Here is a 22060-nt window from a genome sequence, read left to right as displayed (position 1 = left end):
AAACATGCATGCATGCCCACACGATAAAAACCAAACCATGAAGCATCTCTTCTCAATATGAAACACCTTGTGACCAGTGGGTGGTGAACCCCAGCATGTCTAACCAGCAGCAGAAGCTTTAAACCAGACTCCACCGGCCTGTCTGAAGTAAGTGCTCCTTCTTCACTGTCCAGTGCTAGCAGTGTGGACCTTGCATCATTACCACCCAATCACCAATCCTTACATCACCACCAGCCAATCACCAATCCTTACATCACTACCAGCCAATCACCAATCCTTACATCACCACCAGCCAATCACCAATCCTTACGTCACCACCAGCCAATCACCAATCCTTACATCACCACCAGCCAATCACCAATCCTTACATCACCACCAGCCAATCAGCAAACTCTGTCTGCGAACAACAACAGAACATCCGAACATCCGATGGCATGCAGTTCCCGACAAAGCCACAGACTGCTGGAGTGGTTTGAGGTCAAGTTCCCTAAAGTCAGCACATGCTAATTAAATATCCTCCCTCCACACAGACGGGCATTTAGTGAGCTATACCACGCACTCACCCTCATACACACTCCAGCTCTCCGTGCACTCCAAGAGTTCCCTAACACACAAACACAATAGGGCCACTGTGTCCAGGGTGTGTGTCAAGAGCCGCTACTCCGTCAGCACAGCATTAGTACAGTGAGTGTATACCAAATGTTACCCTGATGATAGGAACATATGAATGTCCTTATTTTGTGAGGATATTTTGACAGCTTCCTATAAAAAAAGAATAATGAAGAATTTTAAACTACAAAAATGAATACTTTCCTTTTAATTATGAGGATTATTATGGGATTATTAGGGTTATATAAAGGCGTTGACAGGATGATTTAGCAATAATACAAAGTTTAATGGAATAGCACAAAAAGAGAAGCCAAATTTTCCTCTTCATTTAGGTGTGTGTTTGTGAAAGTGAGTGTGTGTGTGTGTGAGAGAGAGATAGAAAGAGTAAAAGAGACAAAGAGAGTGAAAGAGAGATAGAGAGAGATCTATTGCCCTGACTTTATGGGCAGATCTTGAACGGTGTAACTGAACTCTGCCACTAAAGTGTTTGTGAAGCTCATTCACTACACCAAACAATAGGAATGTCTGCACTAACCTGACCGCCTGGATCAGTTTATAATCTCATATACAACGTGAACAAAGGACAGGATGCAGGGAATTTGTGTATACCCCCCATTTCAGGACAAATGGAAGTGATTTCTTCCTTTCTTTGTGTATGTGTCTTGTCTTTCCTTCTTTCTTTGTGCACCAGAGATTCAACACAAATATCCAGTCCAATGTTCACTAGATAACAGTTACCTGTCGCTCTCTCATTTAGGTCAAAGTAAAGCACATCTCTGAGTGTATGAAAACTAGCCAATCATAACTAGCCAATTAAATCAAACCTAATTAAATTAAATCAGAACTAAAAGTATAATCCCACCAAAAGCTACTTCATAAAAACTACTGTCTTCTGTAATATTCATAAGACGATTGAGGTGTGTTCATCTAAATTCAACACTGATGCTTAATTGAATTATTAACAATTAACATCACACGAAAGAGAAGATGCAGCCACAATAGGGCATCAGAGTCAAAGAGTCATTATAACTTAATCTTACGCCTTAATTAGATGATCCTATAGCGAAACCAGACCAACTCTGCTGGAAAGCCCAAACTACGTGAACATCTCTAACTCATGTTGGGATGTCCAGAGACGGATGGTTCTTGGAGTACCAACCAAAGATGGCGTACGACTGGATCTGAGCTGCCGACACACCGCTGATCTGGAGCTGGAGAGGCGGCTGGGATGACTGAACCCGGAGGAAGACTGTTTGATGTAGTGTAGCATGTAGATTCCTCCCCCAGGGTAGTTCAGCTAGGTTCCTTATTTCACACCTGCCTACTAGTGAGATGAATCATTTTTTCTTTTAAAATAAACCATTCACAAACAGATCATGATTTAAAATCTGACTTTGTGAAGTCTGACCAGCGCTACATAACTCCATTAGATTGTCTAGACCCTCAACAGTGGACTCCACTGTGTTCACTGTGTTAAAAGCCAGAATAATGTTGGCACATCTCTGAGGTCAGTGCACTACCTAATTCAACTGCAGGACAGCGATGCAGGACAAACCCTGTCTCCACGTCTCCAGGTTCGCGCATGACATCTTCATCAAGAACAGAGGGCATCGGCGATTTAACACATATCTCTGCACTCCGCTCACATTCACTGTCATAAACTGTGGAAAGGTTTTCTGCACGTGTGCTGTAAACGTGAGGTGAGTGTCCCAAGGGCTGGGTCACACAGACGTGAGCAAGGCTGGGGTACACTAGTGGTCGGGCTTGGGAACTCGGCTCGGTGCATCGGCTCCGGCACCAAGGGAGATGAGGAAATGAAGGGTGCACGGAGTCTGACGGGTGATGGATTACCGCATAGGCGGTCAGGGGTAGCTAGGGGGGGCAACAGTGCAAAGGTGTGGTTTTTCCCTTGATGAGTTATGGAAATGGGGCAATTCTACATTGCTGAAACAACAAAGGAAATGGCTTCTGAGCTGACAAGAAGAATCACTAAATCACACATGCACACATGCATACACACACACACACACATTTCCCTGTTTTCAGTGACGAACGATACATTTTTAGAGATATATTATGCAGATTAGTTCTAGAATTGAGACTAGAGAATTTGTTCTGGAAACAACTGTGAAACAACACAAGTATTTTCTTTATTTCTATCTTTATTTCTTTCTTTAACTTCTTTATTACTTGAAATCACACGTATATCTCTCTCTATCACTCTGAACTGCCTTCACGCTTGGCGGTGGTGATCTTAAATTCTGGATTAAGCTGAGGGCATCAGGGCGAGGAAGAGGAAAGTATCTGAGCATGAAAGAGGAGCATCAAGTGAGAGAGGAGAAGGCTAGAGGTCGGGGGTCATGGGTCAGGTGGCTGAGGGGTGGGGGGCTTGGTCTAACAGGTATTACCAATTGGGAAAAGGTGAACTCCCCCCACAGACACAAGGACTGAGGCAAGAGAAACCATACGCCAGCTAGACAAGAGCAGATAGACACATGGCCAAAATGAAAATTAAAAAAGCATGATGCAATGCTGTCCCTGGCCATACTGCAGCGTGGAGTCTTTCTGCTTTTGTCCCTTTGTCAGGGAGGTCAGGGATGTCTGGTGATAAAACCCCAGGCAGCCGGAGACGGGCCAAACCATCTGCTCTACTCGAGGGGTGAAGAGGCTGGGGTTGTGTGTGTTGTGTGAACTCCCCTACGGATCTCAAACTCCTGACGAGGTAGAGCCAGAGAGAGCTAAACGGACACGAGGAGTGATTTAACTGCTGGGTATTCAGAGCGCCCACCATATAATGGCTCTCCTCACATGACATTTGACCTTTAACCTGTGACACTGGTCTTTGTTGAGCGGTCAGGTGCCAGCTTAGCCTGCATCAGAATGAGATTCCATAACAAGCTTTTAAGTTTTCCAAGTCCATGATCACATAAAGTAGCGACGGTGTGAAGGGCAACGCACGGACAGCCCCCACAGCTGAGACCTCGTGCTCTTTAAGACCAAACATAGCGGTTTAACAGGCTCATCATTCCCTCCTGCTCTTTGTTGCCCAACCCCCCTGACCACAATTCCACTGTCCCCAACCCTCAGGTCACCCCCCACCCCCCAATCCCCACTCCACTCTGGTCTGTCCCCCCACCATGGCTACTGAGGGCCCTGAGGGGAGGATTGGAGGGACTAACTGTGGCAGGATCAAAGACTGGGGGGGGGGGGGGGGGGAGGCTACAGTAAAGAGACAGAAAGAACCCACTGAAAGAGGAAAGCAGAGACACCAAGTGCTTCTATTATATACAGTATATATTTTTTTGTCTCCTTCATCACTTTATGCAGTTGCTGTTTTTCTCAACTTCATTACCTTTCTCTTCCTCTTCAGGCGTGTTTGTGTTATTACTGCGTCTGCAGGTGTAAGGGGCTAACAGCGAGGACACTGGACCCACTCCTACACATCCGGTCCGGATGACTCATACTTACGTTCATTATTATCTTGACACTTTACCGTGATGTTTTCTGACTGCTGAAGCCGTGCGCTCCTAGAGGTCACGGATGGGTCATCCCAATGAAGTCGGTTCTCACGAATGGATCCTGATCGCCTGCCGTCCTTCTGTTGCTGCAGTGTCCATGGACCTATACATTACTGTACCTGTTTGTTTGTGATTTTAAATCTAGTTCACGTATGGCCTGAGTAACATGGGAGCTTTATGTATAAAAGAAAATTGCCAGTAAGTAAACAGAGAGACCTTCTAGAGCGGGAACATTTATCTGTGGCCAGAAGTTCATCCATGGGAAATGTTGAATCTGTGAAAGCTTTTAACTGTGTGTGTGTGTGTGTGTGTGTGTGTGTGTGTGTGTGTGTGTGTGTGTGTGTTTGTGAGTCTGTTGGTAGGTGGTCTCTTCCTGCTTCACCTGCCCCTCCAGGCATCGTCTACCATCTGCGCTCAGCAGGCGGGAGCCACAATACCAGCCACCTCCGATTTTTTTTGTATCACGCAATGTGGAAAACGTCTTCTGTGGAGAAGCTCGGCAAACCACAGAGCTCCTGGCTCTGAAAGAGTCTGGAAACATGGATCCTGTCTGGACAGTCCACAGCGGGAGTTGAGGCCCTTGAGTTCTCATGCCACAGGGGGTGTAAGACATGAAGATGCAGTGATGATGAGGAGGAGATGAGAGGAAGGGGAACAGTGGTTTCACAGGTCAAATTCATGCGTTACAGTTCAACAAGCCAGTCTCTGCCTGCTTCATCCCTCTCATGCACCCCATTTTACCTGCTTTTTGGTATAGTTCAGAAAAGGTTACTGGCCAATCAGAAGGCTCTGTGCTCACTCTGCTTGAGCCTGATTGACGATTGGCCGGGTGGACACAGCTCCAGGGTTGCGCTTGGCACAGACATCTCCTGCATGAACAGGTTTGTATCAAAGGTTAATTGTGCTTTATTGCAGACTGTGGACCCCAGGCGATCTCCCACCCCTCAAATGCTCAGTCTCGCACACTAGCCCCGCTCTTGGCTAACCCCTGTTCTCTGAGCTCTCGGCCACATGTAGATAATTTTTACACAACAAAACCTAAATATTACTTTTCAAATTTTAAACATGTCTAAGCATCTTTACGGCCAAGTTCTGATGTTTTCCCAGTGATGGCAGATGTATTATAATTATATCATGTGTAATGACTTACCTATTAAGTCTCCTCCCAAAAAGAACCTGAAGGGACACAGAAGGTTAGATTTTTCCACTGTGAACTAAGATCGTAGTGGCAAAACAGTCAAAAATTAGATACACACACACACACAAACACACACACACATACATACACACACACGTACGCACACACACTGCTGCTGCTGCTTTGTGGGAATGATGGCGGCTCAGTAATCTGTTGCCTTGATCAGAGTCCCGTGGTTGCTGTGGAAAACCTGTCATTAGGCAGGGGGGAGATATACATCAGCATGGTGTTTGTGTGTGTGTGTGTGTGTGTTTGTCACATACTCCAGGGCCTTGGGTGTCAGCCAAGGAGGAACCACTACATTAACCACACGAACACACACACCACTCCCTTCCACTCCCAGCGGCACACGTCTCCTCCAGCGGCACACGTCTCCTCCAGCGGCACACGTCTCCTCCATCGGCACACGTCTCCTCCAGCGGCACACGTCTCCTCCAGCGGCACACGTCTCCTCCATCGGCACACGTCTCCTCCATCGGCACACGTCTCCTCCATCGGTACATGTCTCCTCCATCGGTACATGTCTCCTCCAGCAGCACACGTCTCCTCTGTCGGCACACGTCTCACCCGTCGGCACATGTCTCTTCCAGCGGCACACGTCTCCTCCAGCGGCACACGTCTCCTCCAGCGGCACACGTCTCCTATATCGACACATGTCTCCTCTATCGGTACATGCCTCCTCCAGCTGTACACATCTGCTTCAGCGGCACACGTCTCCTCCAACTGCATACGTGTGCTTCAGCAGTACACGTCAGACAGAAACACTCCATAATGCAGCTTTTGTTTACAGTGGATATTGTTCATGTTCCAAACCACCACAGTATGTTATTGGCACAGCGCTTGTGTTAATTGTAGACTCAGACATTACAGTAGGTAGGAACACACCTGTGTGTGTGTGTGTGTGTGTGTGTAGATCCTATAGTGGTCTACTCACTGAACCTTCGTGTTACATGTGGTTTACCTACTTGTATGTCCATGCACTGCTACATTGACTATAGACTATATTACACTACATTATAGTTAGCTTACGAGTGCTTTCACTGATATCACACATGGCCAAACCAACCACACAGCTGGATAAACTAAAAGAAAATGAAACTACAGCACACCTACAGTGACTGGTAATTGTGGGACTCCAGAACGACCGGTAGATAGAGTCTAGATAACATTTTGTGAGACATTTTCAAAGTTATGGGACCTTCAGGGCAATTACGAGGACTCCCCCTAGTGGACCAGAGAAGAAATGAAAGAATAATGTTACAGAATCTTCAACAGAAAAGCTGTATTATGCGGTGGCTGACAGACTGAATAAACTGTCAGCACATCTCTGACCCATCCTAATTAATTTATCAACTTTCTATGATGGTTCTGTGAGATAATTAATGTTTTTCTCGTGTCCTTCTTCTTTGCATAGCGGTTTTTACAACATTTTTTTTGTTTGTTTCAGATTCTATAAGTAGCGTCATGTAGCCTATGGAGTGATTTTTGTTTCAATAGTTCCACAAAAGGAAAAGTAAATCCAAGAGCAGAAAGTATATGTTATGAATGCAAAACAGAAAAAAATATATCAAAAGTATATTTATAAATATAATTGGTTATTTGAAACTTATTTTCGTTTGCATTTTGACAAGTTTTTGGTTCCATTGTTTTTGTTTTTTTGGATTTTCCCAGTAAGGTCCTTTGCTTCTGGAATCTCTCTTTGCTTCTGCTTCGTTTTTTGCTTCTGACTTTTGGAACACATTTCACGTGTGGGAGGGGCTTAGATGAAGGCGTTCCTCTGCAATCTCCATTGGTCACTGATTCCGGACTGACACAGAGCTCTGAGACCGCCTCTGGGACCAAGCCACTCCCAACGCGGGGGTTCTGTTTCACAGTAGCATGTAAACTGAGTTTTACCATAAAAGTTTATACAAAGGTTATTATTAATTGATGATACAGTAGTATACACTACTGTATCATCAGCATATAAATGCATGTAATTTTGCTTGAATGTCTTTACCTAGATCATTTATAAAAATTGAAAACAGAATGTGGCCCAAGATTGATCCTTGAGGGACACCTTTAGTTACCTCAAGAAGTTCAGATTTATAACCTTCGGCATAAACACAATGTTTTTCTTCTTGTCCAGTCTTTCTCTATTAGTAAAATCCCATAGGTTAGCCATAGCAAACAAACAACAAACTAAATTAGGACACATTTTAGCAAGTTTTCACTAAAATATTCACTAATGACTGAAGTAGATGACTACATGTTAGCTACTTGCTACATAGGTACAATCAAAATTATGATCATCAAATAAATTTAAACCTTTTTACTACATGCAGAATATGGAGGAAAGTCCAAGTCAGTGTCAGGAATTTTCCCACCAGTCACTGAATGAGCCAGCAGTCCTCGGTAGGTGGAGGAACTACTATAAATACGACTGTCTTTCTTTAACTCGTGCTGCCCCTGTGCAGGAAGGGAATGAGGACGTGAGGTAGCTAGGAGAAAAGCCACTGTGTAAAGTTGTTACATGGACACCTTCAGCCTGTGTTGAGAGGACGGTGTAAAAATGCAGTTGATAAGAGGCCAGCTGTCCACCCATGGAGTTTTGTACATGGGGCAGTAGCCACATGGTGAACTTTGATCAAGGTGCTGAGGTGGGGTGACCATTTTGTCTTCAGGGTCATCTTGTTGTGCAGTGTCACTTATGGGACCTTTTTACAGTGTTAGCACAATAGTTTCAGATTCTATAAGTAGGTTTTTTCATTTATTTATTGGCTGATTTGTGGGAGATGCTCGCTGCACGCCTTATGATGAAGCATAAATATTACAAATAGGAAGGTTTCTGTGTCCATGTATGGAGAATCAAAAAAGTGCTATTCATAGTGAAAGATATTGGTGACTTACTTTTAAGCTTTTTTGTTCTTGTTTTGAGGCTATAGCATTTCCTGGCACACTTTGGGCCATGAGTACCAATTGAGCATCGTGTCAACGCCACAGCCTACCTGAGTATTGTACCTCAATCCAATAGAGCACCTTTGGGATGTGGTGAAACGGGAGATTCACATCATGGATGTGCAGCCGATAAATCTGCAGCAACTGTGTGATGCTATCATGTCAATATGGACCAGACTCTCTGAGGAATGTTTCCAGTACCTTGTTGAATCTATGCTGCGAAGGATTAAGGCAGTTCTGAAGGCAAAAGGGGGTCCAACCCAGTACTAGCAAGGTGTACCTAATAAAGTGGCCGGTGAGTGTATGTGGTTTACCTCACCTCTCCCATTCTTCGTCTTGACCGACATTTCCTCAAGTTGTCCTGGCTGTGCTGCCAGGGTCAAAGTTCACACATAAACAGTACATAACTTTAAAGCCAAACTGTAGCAATCTTGCGAGAAAAGACCTACAACTAATCCCAACATAATTAACCCAGTATTCATGTAGATCTCACACCCACCCACCCCTTCTTGCTGTAAGGGCCTATCATTGCATATGCTCCTGTTTGTGACCTCTGCCACTTGGTCATGTCTCTCAGTGTATGTTTCCCTGCCAGCATTTTGCATCCTGCTACTACATACATCTTCATCTCCGAGGCTCCTTTGCTCAGCCTGCATCTTGGGTCCCCTGCTGTGAGTAGCGCCTCTGTACACAACCTTTTGGTCCAGCCATTAGTCTGATTGCCTTATGTGAGCCACTTCCACTACGTGTCGGCAACACAGTCCACAGAGGGGCTTAGTCCATGGACTCCAGCTTCCGAATGAGACACCCTCTCTTCAGCTCACCCTTAGGGGTCACTTTGACTTTGGGTCTTGAGTCTTATGTTGAGTAGCCCGTGCACTGTGATGAGTTTTCTTCTCTTGTCTTTAGCAGCTTCTGTCTAATTCTCTCATTGGATGTTGCTGTCTTCATTTCTGCCCCCCTGGTTCCAGTGTGTTTGGAAAATCACCAGGTGTTTGTAGCTGTCCCCCTGTCCTGCTTTTGCCATGAGCCGATCATACCTCTCCAACCCAAATGACATCAAAGTGTCCTTGCTGCAGATGCTGGTCAGGTGTATCAGTGAGTCAGTGTTCCTTTCTGTCTCAACATATAGGAGGACGCTCTTAATCTGCATGTGACCCTGCTTGTGTTCCACTTGCTCTAATTTAATCCAGTAATCTAACAATCAAATATAACAATAATAAATAATCTAAATGATTCCCTGGTCAGAGTTAAACTAAAACAGACTGCTGTACTATGAGCTGTATAAGGCGGATAATAAACCCTTGTAAAGAAGTCTCACATGAAAACAGCTGTAAGGAAGTGTCCCCATTCCTGTGGTGGGGACAACAACCTGCTGTAAACACAACAGCTGCCTGTCAGCAGAAACAGAGTCCATTTTTGGTGACTGTACTTTTACCTTTTAAGTGAATTAAAATAGTGGTGCGGATGGGTGTGTTTCTGAGTACATTTGCCTCAAAAAGTTATAAAAGCTTTTAAACTTTAAAATAAGCTTTTAAACTTTAAAATAAAAGCAAAAGTTAAACTATATGAATAACTGTTAACTCATTTCACTGCTTTACTGTGTTTGCCATCACTTGGTTGTGTTAACACTAACTCTAAACTTGTTGTTTAAAAGCTACAGAGCATAGTTATTGGTAAGTGGCTGGTAAAGCCCTGTTCAAAGGGCACCACTTCCCTATAAAATGAACCAGCTGCTGTGCTGATAGCCATGTTAGCAAACAGGCTAGCAAAGAAACACTGTCCTTTCAGCATGGGACAAACTGGGTCAATCCCTAAACTCCCGCAGGTAAGAACTTTCTCTCAAATAATATAGAAATAAAAAAAAAAAACTCAATTTTAACTTCGACTCTTCAAAAGGCATTGCATTCTATTCCAAATTTCTCCTCTGCTGGGGTTTTATTCATTTTTTAAAACAAAGATGGTGCTGCTATGATGGTGGCTGTATCTAGGTTCATTTTTTACGTACATACAGGGCTCAAGAGGACAGCTCCTGAGACAACATACTTGGGATTGTGAGTATTAACTTGTGTGAAAATGTGTTAAAAATCCTTTTGGAGGTATAACGGACCTATATATTGGTACATATAGTGTTTGTGTGTGTGTGAGAGAAAACTGACTTAACAACCTCATAAATAAATCCGACTATAAACTGTAAATAGTGAGAATAAACAAGATATTCCTCAGGGGAACATGATTTGGACTCTTATCCAGAGCCGCGAGACTTGACTTAGACTCATGAAAAGTGACTCATGAGAATCTCGGGTACTTATAGTCTAATTTGAAAGGGTGTTTCATTGAAGAACAATCACTATGCAAGAAACAACATCATGAGCTTAAAAACCTAATAATCTCTGAGAACAATAAGCACTTAATGCACATGAAAAAAGACTCCTGACTTTTAGTGTGTTATATGTCTTAGAAGTGTTGATCCATAATGTAGAAGCTGCATAATGTAGTTTGTGACTGTCTGTGTGTGTAGGTAAGAGTGCAGGCAGGAACAGCACGCTGCAGCTGGTTCTGATTGGCCCAAATAACTCTGGAAAGAGTTCACTGGGAAACAGTATCTTGGGCAGGAAGGCATTTGAAACTGGAGGCAAGACGAGTGTGTGTCGGAGAGAGCACGGCGAGATCTCGTCCCGAGCGGTCACCGTGGTGGACACGCCTGGCTTGACAGGCAAGCAGGAGAGGGATGAGAAAGTGATGAGTGGCATCGCCAATGTGTGCGAAGAGCTCCCAGAATCGACTGTGGTCTTCCTGCTGGTGGTGCCACTCAGTTGGAACGTCAAGAAGCCCACAGGCAGGTCACACATGCTGAGTCACATGCTGGATAAAGTCTCACACGAGCCCTTAATTGTCCTGGTCACCCATGAAGATGGGATCCATGTCGAGCAGCCTAAGCATTGCGTTCTGCAGGAAGGGGGGCTCTTGGAACTGATCGTAGAACAATGTGGGGGCCATTTCCACCTGGTTAACACTGCCAAAGTGGACCACGCACTGGTTTCGGAGCTCTTGCAGGAGATGGAGAACGTCAACGGAGAGGTGGAGGCAGAGGAAAAGCCCACCGGAATGACCTTCACCCCAGAGGGTCAGACGGGGAAAGAAGAGTTTAAACGTGAACCCCACTTCCCCAAGGACGAGCGAGAGACGAGAGGGGGGGCGTGCGGGGAGGCAGGGGTGACGGAAGTAGGGTCGTACATCTTTAAACAGAGCCTTCAGGACTTGGTAGAACAGATGAGGAGGAAGAGAAAGGAGGAAGACGAGCTGGACAGAGGGAGGATTTTGGAGTACAAGGAACAGCTACAGCAACTTAGAGAGAAAATGACGGAGTAAAGGTGTAATGAATCATTATAGCCAAAGTATGTGTAAATTCACTAATTTTTTATATTGTCTATTGATCAGCACATGACATTGTATGCAGGGTCAATTTTAAAATGGACCAAGTGCACCCAAATCTTCAGAGAGCGTTGTGGGTAAGATGTGGGTACCTATTTAAACCAGACAGTCCAAAGTACGGATGGACTACTATGTAACTGTATGACTATCAGTGATTTTTTAAATACTTTTTGTGCACAGCTCCATGTCAATAAAGAAATGTTTGAGAAAGTTGATGAAGATCAGTTTCATGGTCACATACATTTCTTTGTATGAAAATGTGCACACATCACTCACAGCATCGAGGAACTGGGCTGGAGATCGTTCATCAATAACAAATCAGTTTTTGACTCTTACAGTACTGTGACTTTGACGTGTTTTAATGATGATGGAAATCACCACGCACGGTACTTCAATTCTGGTGATGCTGGTGTCAAAAAATGATTAATTAGTCTGTTAGCAGTCAGCACATTCATTAATGACCATCGGTTCAAGTCTTCGCTCCTCAGAACTTGTTAGCAGCGTTTCATTAGCATAAGCCCACTGTGTGAGAAGCAGCTCTCCAGTGTTCTCCTGGATGTTGGTCCTCTCTCCTCTCTCCTCTCTCCTCTCTCCTGTCCCCTTCTCTCCCTCCCTCCCTCCATCTGCTTTGTATTTCCCCAGACAGCTGAGCTGGAACAACATCCAGGCTCCTAGGGTTGGTTCACAGCAGACGACCCAGCCGTGAGACGGCAGCCAATCACAGCAGACGACCGCGGCCCAGCCACGAGACGGCGGCTAATCTCGGCAGATGACACGGAAGCTGCCCTGTGCCGCAGTAGAGTGCTGTGTGCTGAGGGCTCCATCCTGCTGGATCTTCACGAGAACATCTTCTTCAGTCTGGAGATGAATCCTGACTCCTCCTTCTCAGGCTGGTCCTCTTCTCCATTCTGCTCTGCTGAAGGTTCTTCTCCTGCACACTGAGAGCTCCCTATGCACATAAAGGAACAGACCAAAAATCTTTATTGGGCATCTTCAACGTCAGGACATTGCTAGGTTCACTTTCCAGATCCATGCACCGGTAGAGAAACCAGGCTGTAGGGGAAGATGCACATGCCCCTCTGTACCTGGGGGCGGCCGGACGACTCCGTTCACGGTGCCCTCTACATCCGTCTCTTCCTGGGCGAAACTCAGCATGAGCTCCCGCTGTCTGCGAGTCAGCTTCCTGTCAGGTGCACACGCCACAAACACTTTAGTTCAGGAACCAATGGCGTGGAAAAACCAAGCCTTGTGCAGGGGAAGCCCTGATTTGATCAAGTTGAAGGTCTGAAAAAAGGGACTAATGCTCTACAGCGCACCCTGCTGGTACTCAGAGTGTGTGTAGTTTCAGGTAGCGTGTGTCTTATCCAAGGTAGAGGCAAACAAACAGCATGTTTCTGTGTATTTAAGATGCTCACTTGGGCACTCGGACTTTGATGTGGACGTAGTGGTCACCGTATCCACCACCGCCCATGCGCGCGATTCCCTTGCCGGACAACCGGATCGTCTGGTCCATTTGAATCCCAGCAGGGATCTGCAGGAAGCACAAAGCTTTTTACTCTTTCATTCACACTCTCAAGTCGAGATTATTATTGAATGGTATTATTGCTATTATTGAAATCCTTGAATTGCTATTATTGAAATGATCGTATTTTGTATTTTTTATGTGAAACCACCTTGTAGGTTTTTACATTTTACAGGAGAAAGTGCATACCTGTCTTCAGCTCACCCGTCATGCAGTGAGCACATATTCTGTCTTCTTTGGGCAGCTAGGTCCTTCAGTGTCTGCCCTGTTCTATGGTCACTGAGCCCATACTTGGCTAATATCAGTAAGTAGATGTCTATTCACCTTTTCTGTGGGCCCCATAGCACTAATTTACTCTTAACTTTAGTTTCAGGGTCCCAATTATCCAAATAGTTGTTTTTACTTTGCTTTATAATGTAGCTTTAGATCTCGCTCATTCTCCCTGTTTCTCTTCACATCTCACCATGATGTCGATGGTGCTGTAGAGGCCCTGGGTACGAGCCACACCCCCCAGGACAGCCTGAGCCACTGAGATCATCGCGTCAGAGTGGATATCTGCGCCGTTGCGCCGAAATACGGGACTCCTCTGGACCTGCAGTGCACATCCACAAATTAACTGAATTGCACACATTATGTAAATATTTTAACAATTTAAACCAACTGGTGTTGTAATGGCTGTTACCACTAGGGGGAGTAGAGAAGAGTAACTGAACTATACGTTTTGAGTGAAAAGTACCTCGAATTGTTTGTTGGAAACAGACTTAACACTGATAATTAGAAACTTTCCATCAAACCCAGATTAACCTCCATATAATCCATGTACTGCCTACATATTAGGAATGAGACAGTGATTGTTTAAATGATGCCACATGCTTGCTCGATTCACCACATTTGTTATAAGCCTGTACGGTGTTGGGGACGGTCAATAACGACATCTGTTCTTGTGTGTTTATGTGCAGTCCAGGTCCAGACGAGGGGAAACCAGGAGCGTCCTGGAGCACTGATGGAGGTGTTGTGGGCCACAGGACACTCACTCTGAACGTGACGTGGATCTCCCTCTTCCCAAGAGGCACTCGCACCGTCTGCCCGTCGTCCACGCCTAAAACATACGGGTTTCACGTTTGACTGCGTCTTTATCGCTGTACTGTCGGTAAAGACGTCGACACACAGCACTGACCCGCAGGCACTCGCACCGTGACGGTTTGCCTCTGCTTCGTCTGGCCGGTTCCTCTGCACATCACGCAGGGCGTGATCATGATGGAGCCCCGTCCACCGCAACGTCGACAGGGGGAGCGCATCATGAACGGGCCCGTGTTTAGAGACTCCTACACACAAACGCCGACAACGACACAAATAAATCAGGTAAGACGTAGAAGACGACTCTGAACTGAGCACCGTTTCTGATCACGGTGGTTTTAGCGGTCTTGACATCTCATCACTGCCCGCCAGCTTCGTGACCTATGACTTGACTGTTGCCCCGGTGAGCTCACCACGCCTGTGCCGCCACAGTAGTGGCAGGGTGTGACCTTGGTGCCTGGCTCGTGACCTTCGCCCTCGCACCGTGGGCAGCTGTCCTCCAAGTTCACCGTGATCTCCTTGTTCACTCCCTTTGCTGCCTGAGTGAATGTCAGCTCCATCACAAACTACACACACACACACACACACACACACACACACACACACGATCAGTGAGAAAACAAGGACTGGTAGAATCAAATGTGAGCACAAACCATCCCGTTTTTCTTTGAGAAAGTGAGACTACTACTATTTGTACTACTACTGCTAATAATAATCCTAAATCCTACTGCTAATCCTCAACTCTAAAGCATATGTACAGTATTCCAGTCTGTGGAGAAGGTTTAGAGATCTGCTGTTTCTGGGGCTTGTAGCTGACCTCTGGTGGCTGCTCGAACAAGGAGCTGAAGTCTCCGAAGCCACGTGCACCAGCAAAGTCCCCGAAAATCTTCCGGAAGAGCTCTTCAGGGTCCATGGTAGCTCCGCCCCTCCAGTACTGCTGCTCCGCCCCTCTTCCACTCGGACCTGCCGAGCCATACGTGTCATACTGCGTCCTCTTTACCTCGTCACTCAGAACCTGTGCACACGAAAAGGCGCACACACACATACAAGAATTTATTAATGAATGAAAGGTCAAGCTCTATGTGACTCCGCAGGAGAGATCATACAGGTAACATATTATATTTCTCTGTCCACACAAAGGCAAGGCGCTCAAGGTGCATGTCTTACTTCGTATGCTTCCGCCAGCCTGGCAAACTTCTCTTTGGCCTGTGGGTCGTCTGGGTTTGTGTCGGGGTGGTATTTTTTAGCCAACTGTGAAAAGAGAAATGTTCAAATCTCACTTGATCTCGAATTATGTGATATCCGACTTATCCCCCTCGAATATGATTAGAGTAGATTTGTGAGAGACTCTCCATATTACCTGGTAGTAAGCCTTCTTGATCTCTTTCTGCGTGGCGGTACGCGGGATCCCCAGCACACTGTAAAAGTCCTGCTGCTCGTGGCGCAGAGCACTGTTGTGAAAGGAGCGGGAGCCGGAAACACTGAGGCTATTGAGCCCTGTTAAAACAATAGTTTCACTAGTGTGTGTTTGTGTGTATGTTCTAATTACACAGATGGGTAAATGTGGAGGACAAATTTCGATTGGGGTGTAAATTCACAATTGACAAAATATGGCACATTTCAAATTTCATTTCAAATTTCAAATCAATTTCAAAAACAGGAAGATGTACCAAGACATTGTTCTCAGTAGTAATGTGTGCATTCTGTCATTCATTCATAAACACACACTGCCAAGTGGCGCCCACACAGACACAACTGCATACCCATAGACAGATTAAATTACTATGAACATGATTAAAACTATTGATAAAATATCTATACAGCTGTGGGGTCGTTTCAAAATATAGCCTAACGGTGTCTGCATACTGTCAAATTTAAGGGGGAAAAGTTTCAAAAAACCTTTAAAAGGTAAATGACATGTTATTTAATATGAATGTTACAATAAGTGCAGCTGTCAGCGTCTAGTAGACATCCTAACTTGGGCAAAACGCGAACTTGGTTACTCCAGAAACTCTTGGGGTCTAGCATCCGTAACTTTGTATTTATAAGCACTTGCATCATCCACTGCTTTCGAGTCCAAGTAATCAAAACATTATTTCTAAGTACACACAGACAAACGGGCGGAAGAATGTTAAAGACTGAGTAACATTAGGTTAAGACAACATTGACAGTGCCGTAATGTCCTTTTACCCCACCTGACAATTCTCTCAATGTCACGCCGTCGTCGTCTCTCAAAAGACTCGTACCGAGCCCTGGACTACAGTAACGACATCGCTTTATCGTGAGCCCACGGACATCCCCGGTCCGAGAGGACGTGAAAGGCGAACAAGTCGTAGTGAGCCGAGCAAACGTTTTAGATATCCAGCGTGCAGAGACACCAACAGTGGAGGCAGACATGTTTACCCCCCTATGAAGGCCGGCTCGTCTCTGCGCATGCTCAGGAGACACGGACGTTCTTAGGCGAAAGTTGATTGATGCTACATCCACTAGATGGCGCTGTATAGTCGCAATCTGTTTCCCTTTACCAGGTACTGGAAGCGATACTTAGAATAAGTCGCGGTAGTGTGTTATCTTTTGCACCACACATTACATTTCTTGTTATTATTTACAGCTTCCCCCACTTTTCTGGACTGCTCAGGGAAAAACGCCACTACACATATCATTTCTTGCGTATTCAGCATTTCCACACACCATGATCTTCAGCTCAAAGTCTGGGGATTGTTTTTAAACCAGGACCAGGCCTTTCTCATCTTCTTTCAGGTTGTAATTGCACATAACCACACTCTTGGCTTGTGTACAGGACCGCTGTGTTCCTGTGTTTTTAACATACTGCTGGTCAACTCATGAGTTTAATCAGTTTATGAGATTGAAAAAGATCCCACAGATTATCTGTTGCCTCGATGCATTGTGCATTTCCCAATCCTAATTTTTTAGTTTTCAAGTTCTGAGCAAATGCACTGGAGTGAGTTCTAACAGATCTACAAACCGTTAAGGCCGCTTGAGCTTGTGTGTGTGCACATTTGAGCATTTGTTCTAGCCCCTAAACTTACCCTGACCTTAATCAGTAATCTATGTAACCAATTTTATTTTCCAGTATGTGCAGACATTAGGTCCTATTACTAGTTCCCTCCCTGTGGCAGTGATGACTATATTTTATCCCTGACTTCTTGAGAAAGACTGGGTATCACTAACACACTGGTTATTTCTCAGAGACATTCATAAGTGATTTGCGACAGTGTTATTTCAGTGTCTGTAAATTTTACTTGTAAAAGTAAACTGTAAATTACTTATTTTCCTGTAAATGCTATTTTCCTCTAATAGATCTGGAGGTCAGTTCTGGTGGCCTTGGACACTGCGGGACTTTCCACTCGATACTGAAGTGCTATTCTATTCTATTTATTCTATAACAAGACACATCACTCTGGGACCTTTTACAGGCCTTTCTGTCATGAGCCCTGGGGTTTTCCCCTGCAGTGCCTCCCTGTGGTAACTGGGGTTTGGGCAACTCTCCGACCCGGTCCACGCCTTTCTAATGAGAGTGGCCAGTCATGATGATGTGTGATATGGTCACATGTTTATGGTCTGTGTTCCCCACTTTGAGGTGAGGGAAACCCTCGCAGAGAAGAGCAGTCAGCTCTTAGTGGCCGCATGTAGACGGACAGTCTCGAGATCTGTCCATAAAGTTATGGCACAATCTCTCTCTCTTTCTCTCTCAGACCTTCTCCTGTTTGTTTCAATTCAACTAGATCATGACTGACAGAGAACATCCATCCATGCGTGTGTAAAAAAGTTAATCTTATTTTCTTGTAAATCTCTATCAAGGAATCATGGATTAAAATATAGTTCCATTGTGCATTCATTGATCAGGGTGCCTGTTGGTTGTCTATAGCGATATCCATCTAAGGAGTGTTTAAGAATGGTATGGACCTCATTAAACTAAAACTGTGTGTTTGCGAGCTAAAGTACACTGTTTAATGACTGCTGTATTGTGAACTGGGATTATTCTGGTTCAGTTTGCTCAGTTTCTTTGGTGTCTGTCTGCTAGGGGTTATTGGATGTCTGGGTTTGTGTTTGCGTGTGTGTGTGTGTGTGTGTGTGTGTGTGTGTGTGTGTGTGCGCACGTGTTCATGAAATGTCTGTCCTGTTTGACTATTTGAACCTTCATTGGTGATGTTGCTATGGAATCAGAAGCCCCGTAGTGTGTGTGTGAGTGTGTGTCTGTGTGTGTGTGTGTGTGAGAGAGAATGAGAGATAGAGAGAATTTTTAAAGAAAGGAAGGAAGAATGGAGAAAAAAGACAGAAAGAATGAAAGAATGTTGTGTGCATAGAATCACATGCTAAAACCCTCCAGACTCATGACACACATCACTCTATCTGTAATCACCCAACAAAACAACTAGCTCTGGGGTAGTGGGTTAACAGAGTAGAACTCCTCTCTGACCAAGGAGCTGCAACCTTGTAAGAGTTGGCAAGATGTAGATAATACTTGTGGTGTGTGTGTGTGTGTGTGTGTGTGTGTGTGTGTATATATATTCTTTGCCTGGATTCCATTAGCTCCCCTCTTCCCCATCAGAGTTCCTCCTCACTGATTGGCTCTGATCACTGCCACATGCAGGTCACGGAGGCTGAGCGGAGAGGGAGTCAGAGGTCAAAGGTAAGGAGGATGTCGCCCATTTTACAGAATTAACCTCCATTTAGTGTCTGATTGTGGGACAGCTTAACTCTTCACGTACACACTGTTTATACATCTGCACACTGTATATACGTCTCACTCTGGCTGTATATGTCTCACTCTGGCTGGCTCTAGGGTCGGCCTACCGTACGCCTGTGCTGGGCCTATGCTCTGCTCTCCTTACATATGACACCTATCTGGCTGCAGTGTTTGGATTATGTAGGGCGAGCTGTTAGCATGGTGCTAGTGGAAGTGAGTGTTTTGTGGTATTTTAGGGTGGTTTTGTCTTTCACTGATAGTCAGAGGTGAAAGCAGAAGAGGAGACACACACACACACACACACACACACACACACACACACACACACACACACACACACACACACACACACACACACATGCTGTTGTGTAGTAGTAATAAAATAGCTACAGCAAAATGCTGCTCTTTGGAAAATTTTAGTGGTACTTTATGATACATTGCTGCTGGGACCCATGACATTCCCTACTGGATCCTGTATCAAGTTGGCTCAGGCCTGCATGGTTCTCATTAATGTTGGACATCATTCTCTGGGACGCCCTTCATTAAATCATGCCAAATTACTGTGTGTGTGTGTGTGTGTGTGTGTGTGTGTGTGTGTGTGTGTGTGTGTGTGTGTGTGTGTGAGAGCGCGCGTGTGTTCACTTAACCACAGATAGAGCAACGCTAAGCATCAATCTACCCTTTTCCCCAGTGGAAAAAAGTTTAACAGAAAGGCATAGACTTTCTCTGCAGTTGGGTGGAGTGCACTGGGTCTGATTTATTAATGATCAAAAGCCAAAAAGATTTTTTTTTCTCTTCCTGAGTTTGGGAACGAAAGCAGATAAATTGTTTGTGTCAACGTATGGGACCAAGGCCAGAACTGCTGGAGCCATCCCAGGTGTGTGGGGGGTCACGTCCCAGCTGAGTGTTGATTACAGACCTTTCAATGATTGCGAACTGAACTTAAGCCACATGCCGTGTTTGGGAACCGAGCACGAAGACCAGCCTGCTGTGTTGCAAGAGGCTAAGAGATGGAGCGATGCCGAACACACACATTTAAAAACGACACTGGCACATGCGGGGCTCGTTTACCAGTGCTGGTTAAAAGTAAATTGTGAAACATTATTTTTTATTTTTCCTGCGAGAACTATGCCCTTGTGCCAAGCAGAAAAAGGACGAATAGCTTGACAACATGACAAGCTCTTTGTTGGCGTGTTACTGATCTGGGCGCTTGCATATAATTTGCCCATTGCGACTACAAAGAGAAAGAACAAACCAACCCTATTTTTATCAGCGTTTTCTATTTGCGCTATTTCCTTCGGGATCTGAATGCCCGCAGCGTATTACAATTGTAGGTCCCTCAACCTACGATGGGTTTGTGATCCAGACCTCTAAAACGTGTAATTATGCTCAGATGCAGCCGCGCGAGGGTCAGAGCCTGGCCCATAATTACACTCAGAGTAAAATTAGCTGCTCTTTGTGTCGTCTGGTTAGTCTTAGTTTAAGGTGACAGACGCTAAATCAATCCGTGTGAACCTTTTTTTTCCTCTCTCTTTCCTCTTGCTTTCTCTCTCTCGCCCTCTTTCTTGTCATCAGCAGGCCCTGAAAACATAAAATGTTTCATATTTTGGTGACGGTTTCCAGATGTAGCTTGCCTATCGAGGACAGGAGCTGCATCACGGCAAGCTCCAGTGCCAGCCCTTCACATACAGGAAACATGGTCAGTGGAGATGCAGTTGTTTTAGGAACTGAGCTGTTAACGTAATTCCTAAACTTTTGTTACTTTGTTCTCAAAACCCTTGTGCTTTGTCCCCATATGCCTTTCATAACTGCATAAAATCTTAAACTAAACCATATTGCACCAAATAAAGCTTTCAGAATAAAGGATTAATACTGAAAGTGAGAGAAACCATTGTTTTCTCCTAACCTGAAATAAATTTTATGTTCAGGAATTACATTTATTTATGTAAATGCACATAGTATCTGAAATAGCCCAAGAAACACTCTAGTATCATGTCTTCATGGTCTGGTTCCAATTCAGATAACTTCTTCCTCCTTTAACCACTTCCACTAGGGGTGGGGAACACATTGTGGAGCCGTAGGTCTTTCATTTGTGACCGAAAACTGTTTGAATCTGACCCGACCAGTTTCCATCTCAGCCACAGTTCCTCAGTGCTAAGTCAGGGTCAGTCGCACTCAACACAAGATCCATTTGAATGCATTTGAAGGCATCTTGCCTCTTCCAAGTAGCAATAGGCTTCACTTTTAGTTGTACTGGAAAGGAACTTTTGAGGGTTCCAAAACTGAGCCTCCGACTTGTCACTGACCATACGTCAGTCTGTTATTGAGTGTCTGTCTGTACGTCAGTCTGTTATTGAGTGCCTGTCTGTACGTCAGTCTGTTATTGAGTGCCTGTCTGTACGTCAGTCTGTTATTGAGTGCCTGTCTGTACGTCAGTCTGTTACTGAGTGCCTGTGTATACATCAGTCTTTTACTGAGTACCTGTCTGTACGTCAGTCTGTTACTGAGTGCCTGTGTATACATCAGTCTTTTACTGAGTACCTGTCTGTACGTCAGTCTGTTACTGAGTGCCTGTGTATACATCAGTCTTTTACTGAATGCCTGTCTGTACATCAGTCTGTTACTAAGTACCTGTCTATACATCAGTCTGTTACTGAGTACCTGTCTATACATCAGTCTGTTACTGAGTACCTGTCTATACATCAGTCTGTTACTGAGTGCCTGTCTATACATCAGTCTGTTACTGAGTACCTGTCTGTACATCAGTCTGTTACTGAGTACCTGTCTATACATCAGTCTGTTACTGAGTGCCTGTCTATACATCAGTCTGTTACTGAGTACCTGTCTGTACATCAGTCTGTTACTGAGTACCTGTCTATACATCAGTCTGTTACTGAGTGCCTGTCTATACATCAGTCTGTTACTGAGTGCCTGTCTATACATCAGTCTGTTACTGAGTACCTGTCTGTACATCAGTCTGTTACTGAGTACATGAACCAGCTCAGTTATTTCACACACACAATATCAAGCAGCATCTGATACTTTAATACCTT

At 44.8% G+C, this 22060-nt stretch overlaps 3 protein-coding genes and 1 long non-coding RNA gene across 16 annotated transcripts in view; 2 read left to right on the top strand and 2 right to left on the bottom strand.

Moving 5' to 3' along the window:
* Positions 1 to 3692: 3692 nt before the first annotated feature.
* On the bottom strand, positions 3693 to 10805 carry LOC143485656 (uncharacterized). Of its 4 annotated transcripts, XM_076985166.1 has the most exons (6): positions 8883 to 10805; positions 8582 to 8632; positions 5650 to 5966; positions 5430 to 5515; positions 5278 to 5303; positions 3693 to 4996 (listed from the first exon to the last, which is right to left on the bottom strand). In XM_076985166.1, exons 2-4 carry the CDS (start codon positions 8607 to 8609, stop codon positions 5468 to 5470), a joined length of 393 nt encoding a protein of 130 aa, XP_076841281.1. In that variant the 5' UTR covers positions 8610 to 8632; positions 8883 to 10805; the 3' UTR covers positions 3693 to 4996; positions 5278 to 5303; positions 5430 to 5467. The 4 variants fall into 4 exon arrangements, with proteins under 4 accessions (XP_076841281.1, XP_076841280.1, XP_076841279.1 ...); XM_076985165.1 differs by having other exon boundaries at positions 8582 to 10805; XM_076985164.1 differs by having other exon boundaries at positions 5426 to 5515; positions 5650 to 10805.
* Positions 10043 to 11848, top strand: LOC143485655 (GTPase IMAP family member 9-like). The gene is made up of 3 exons (XM_076985161.1): positions 10043 to 10090; positions 10277 to 10316; positions 10784 to 11848. The coding sequence occupies exons 1-3, from the start codon at positions 10055 to 10057 to the stop codon at positions 11632 to 11634; spliced, it is 927 nt and encodes a 308-aa protein (XP_076841276.1). The 5' UTR covers positions 10043 to 10054; the 3' UTR covers positions 11635 to 11848.
* dnaja3b (DnaJ heat shock protein family (Hsp40) member A3b) lies at positions 11668 to 16711 on the bottom strand. The gene is made up of 11 exons (XM_076985160.1): positions 16492 to 16711; positions 15657 to 15793; positions 15464 to 15547; positions 15114 to 15311; positions 14710 to 14862; positions 14397 to 14544; positions 14254 to 14318; positions 13683 to 13811; positions 13113 to 13228; positions 12783 to 12880; positions 11668 to 12646 (listed from the first exon to the last, which is right to left on the bottom strand). The coding sequence occupies exons 1-11, from the start codon at positions 16691 to 16693 to the stop codon at positions 12534 to 12536; spliced, it is 1443 nt and encodes a 480-aa protein (XP_076841275.1). The 5' UTR covers positions 16694 to 16711; the 3' UTR covers positions 11668 to 12533.
* A 211-nt stretch (positions 16712 to 16922) lies between these two features.
* Positions 16923 to 22060, top strand: part of LOC143485563 (uncharacterized) — a 97971-nt gene continuing 92833 nt past the window's right edge. For 7 of the 10 annotated variants that reach the window (XR_013122932.1, XR_013122935.1, XR_013122928.1 and 4 more), the window contains exons 1-3: positions 16923 to 17056; positions 18912 to 18950; positions 20583 to 20706. This is a non-coding gene — a long non-coding RNA (uncharacterized LOC143485563). Of the gene's footprint in view, positions 17057 to 18869; positions 18951 to 20582; positions 20707 to 22060 lie in introns of all 10 variants that reach the window. The other 3 variants (XR_013122939.1, XR_013122938.1, XR_013122937.1) reach the window with 2 other exon arrangements.

Source organism: Brachyhypopomus gauderio, unplaced genomic scaffold, assembly GCF_052324685.1.
Source record: "Brachyhypopomus gauderio isolate BG-103 unplaced genomic scaffold, BGAUD_0.2 sc37, whole genome shotgun sequence".
In the NCBI taxonomy this organism is placed as follows: Eukaryota; Metazoa; Chordata; class Actinopteri; order Gymnotiformes; family Hypopomidae; genus Brachyhypopomus; species Brachyhypopomus gauderio.
The sequence above is the reverse complement of the archived record's forward strand: the minus strand, read 5'-3'. Positions and strand labels throughout refer to the sequence as shown.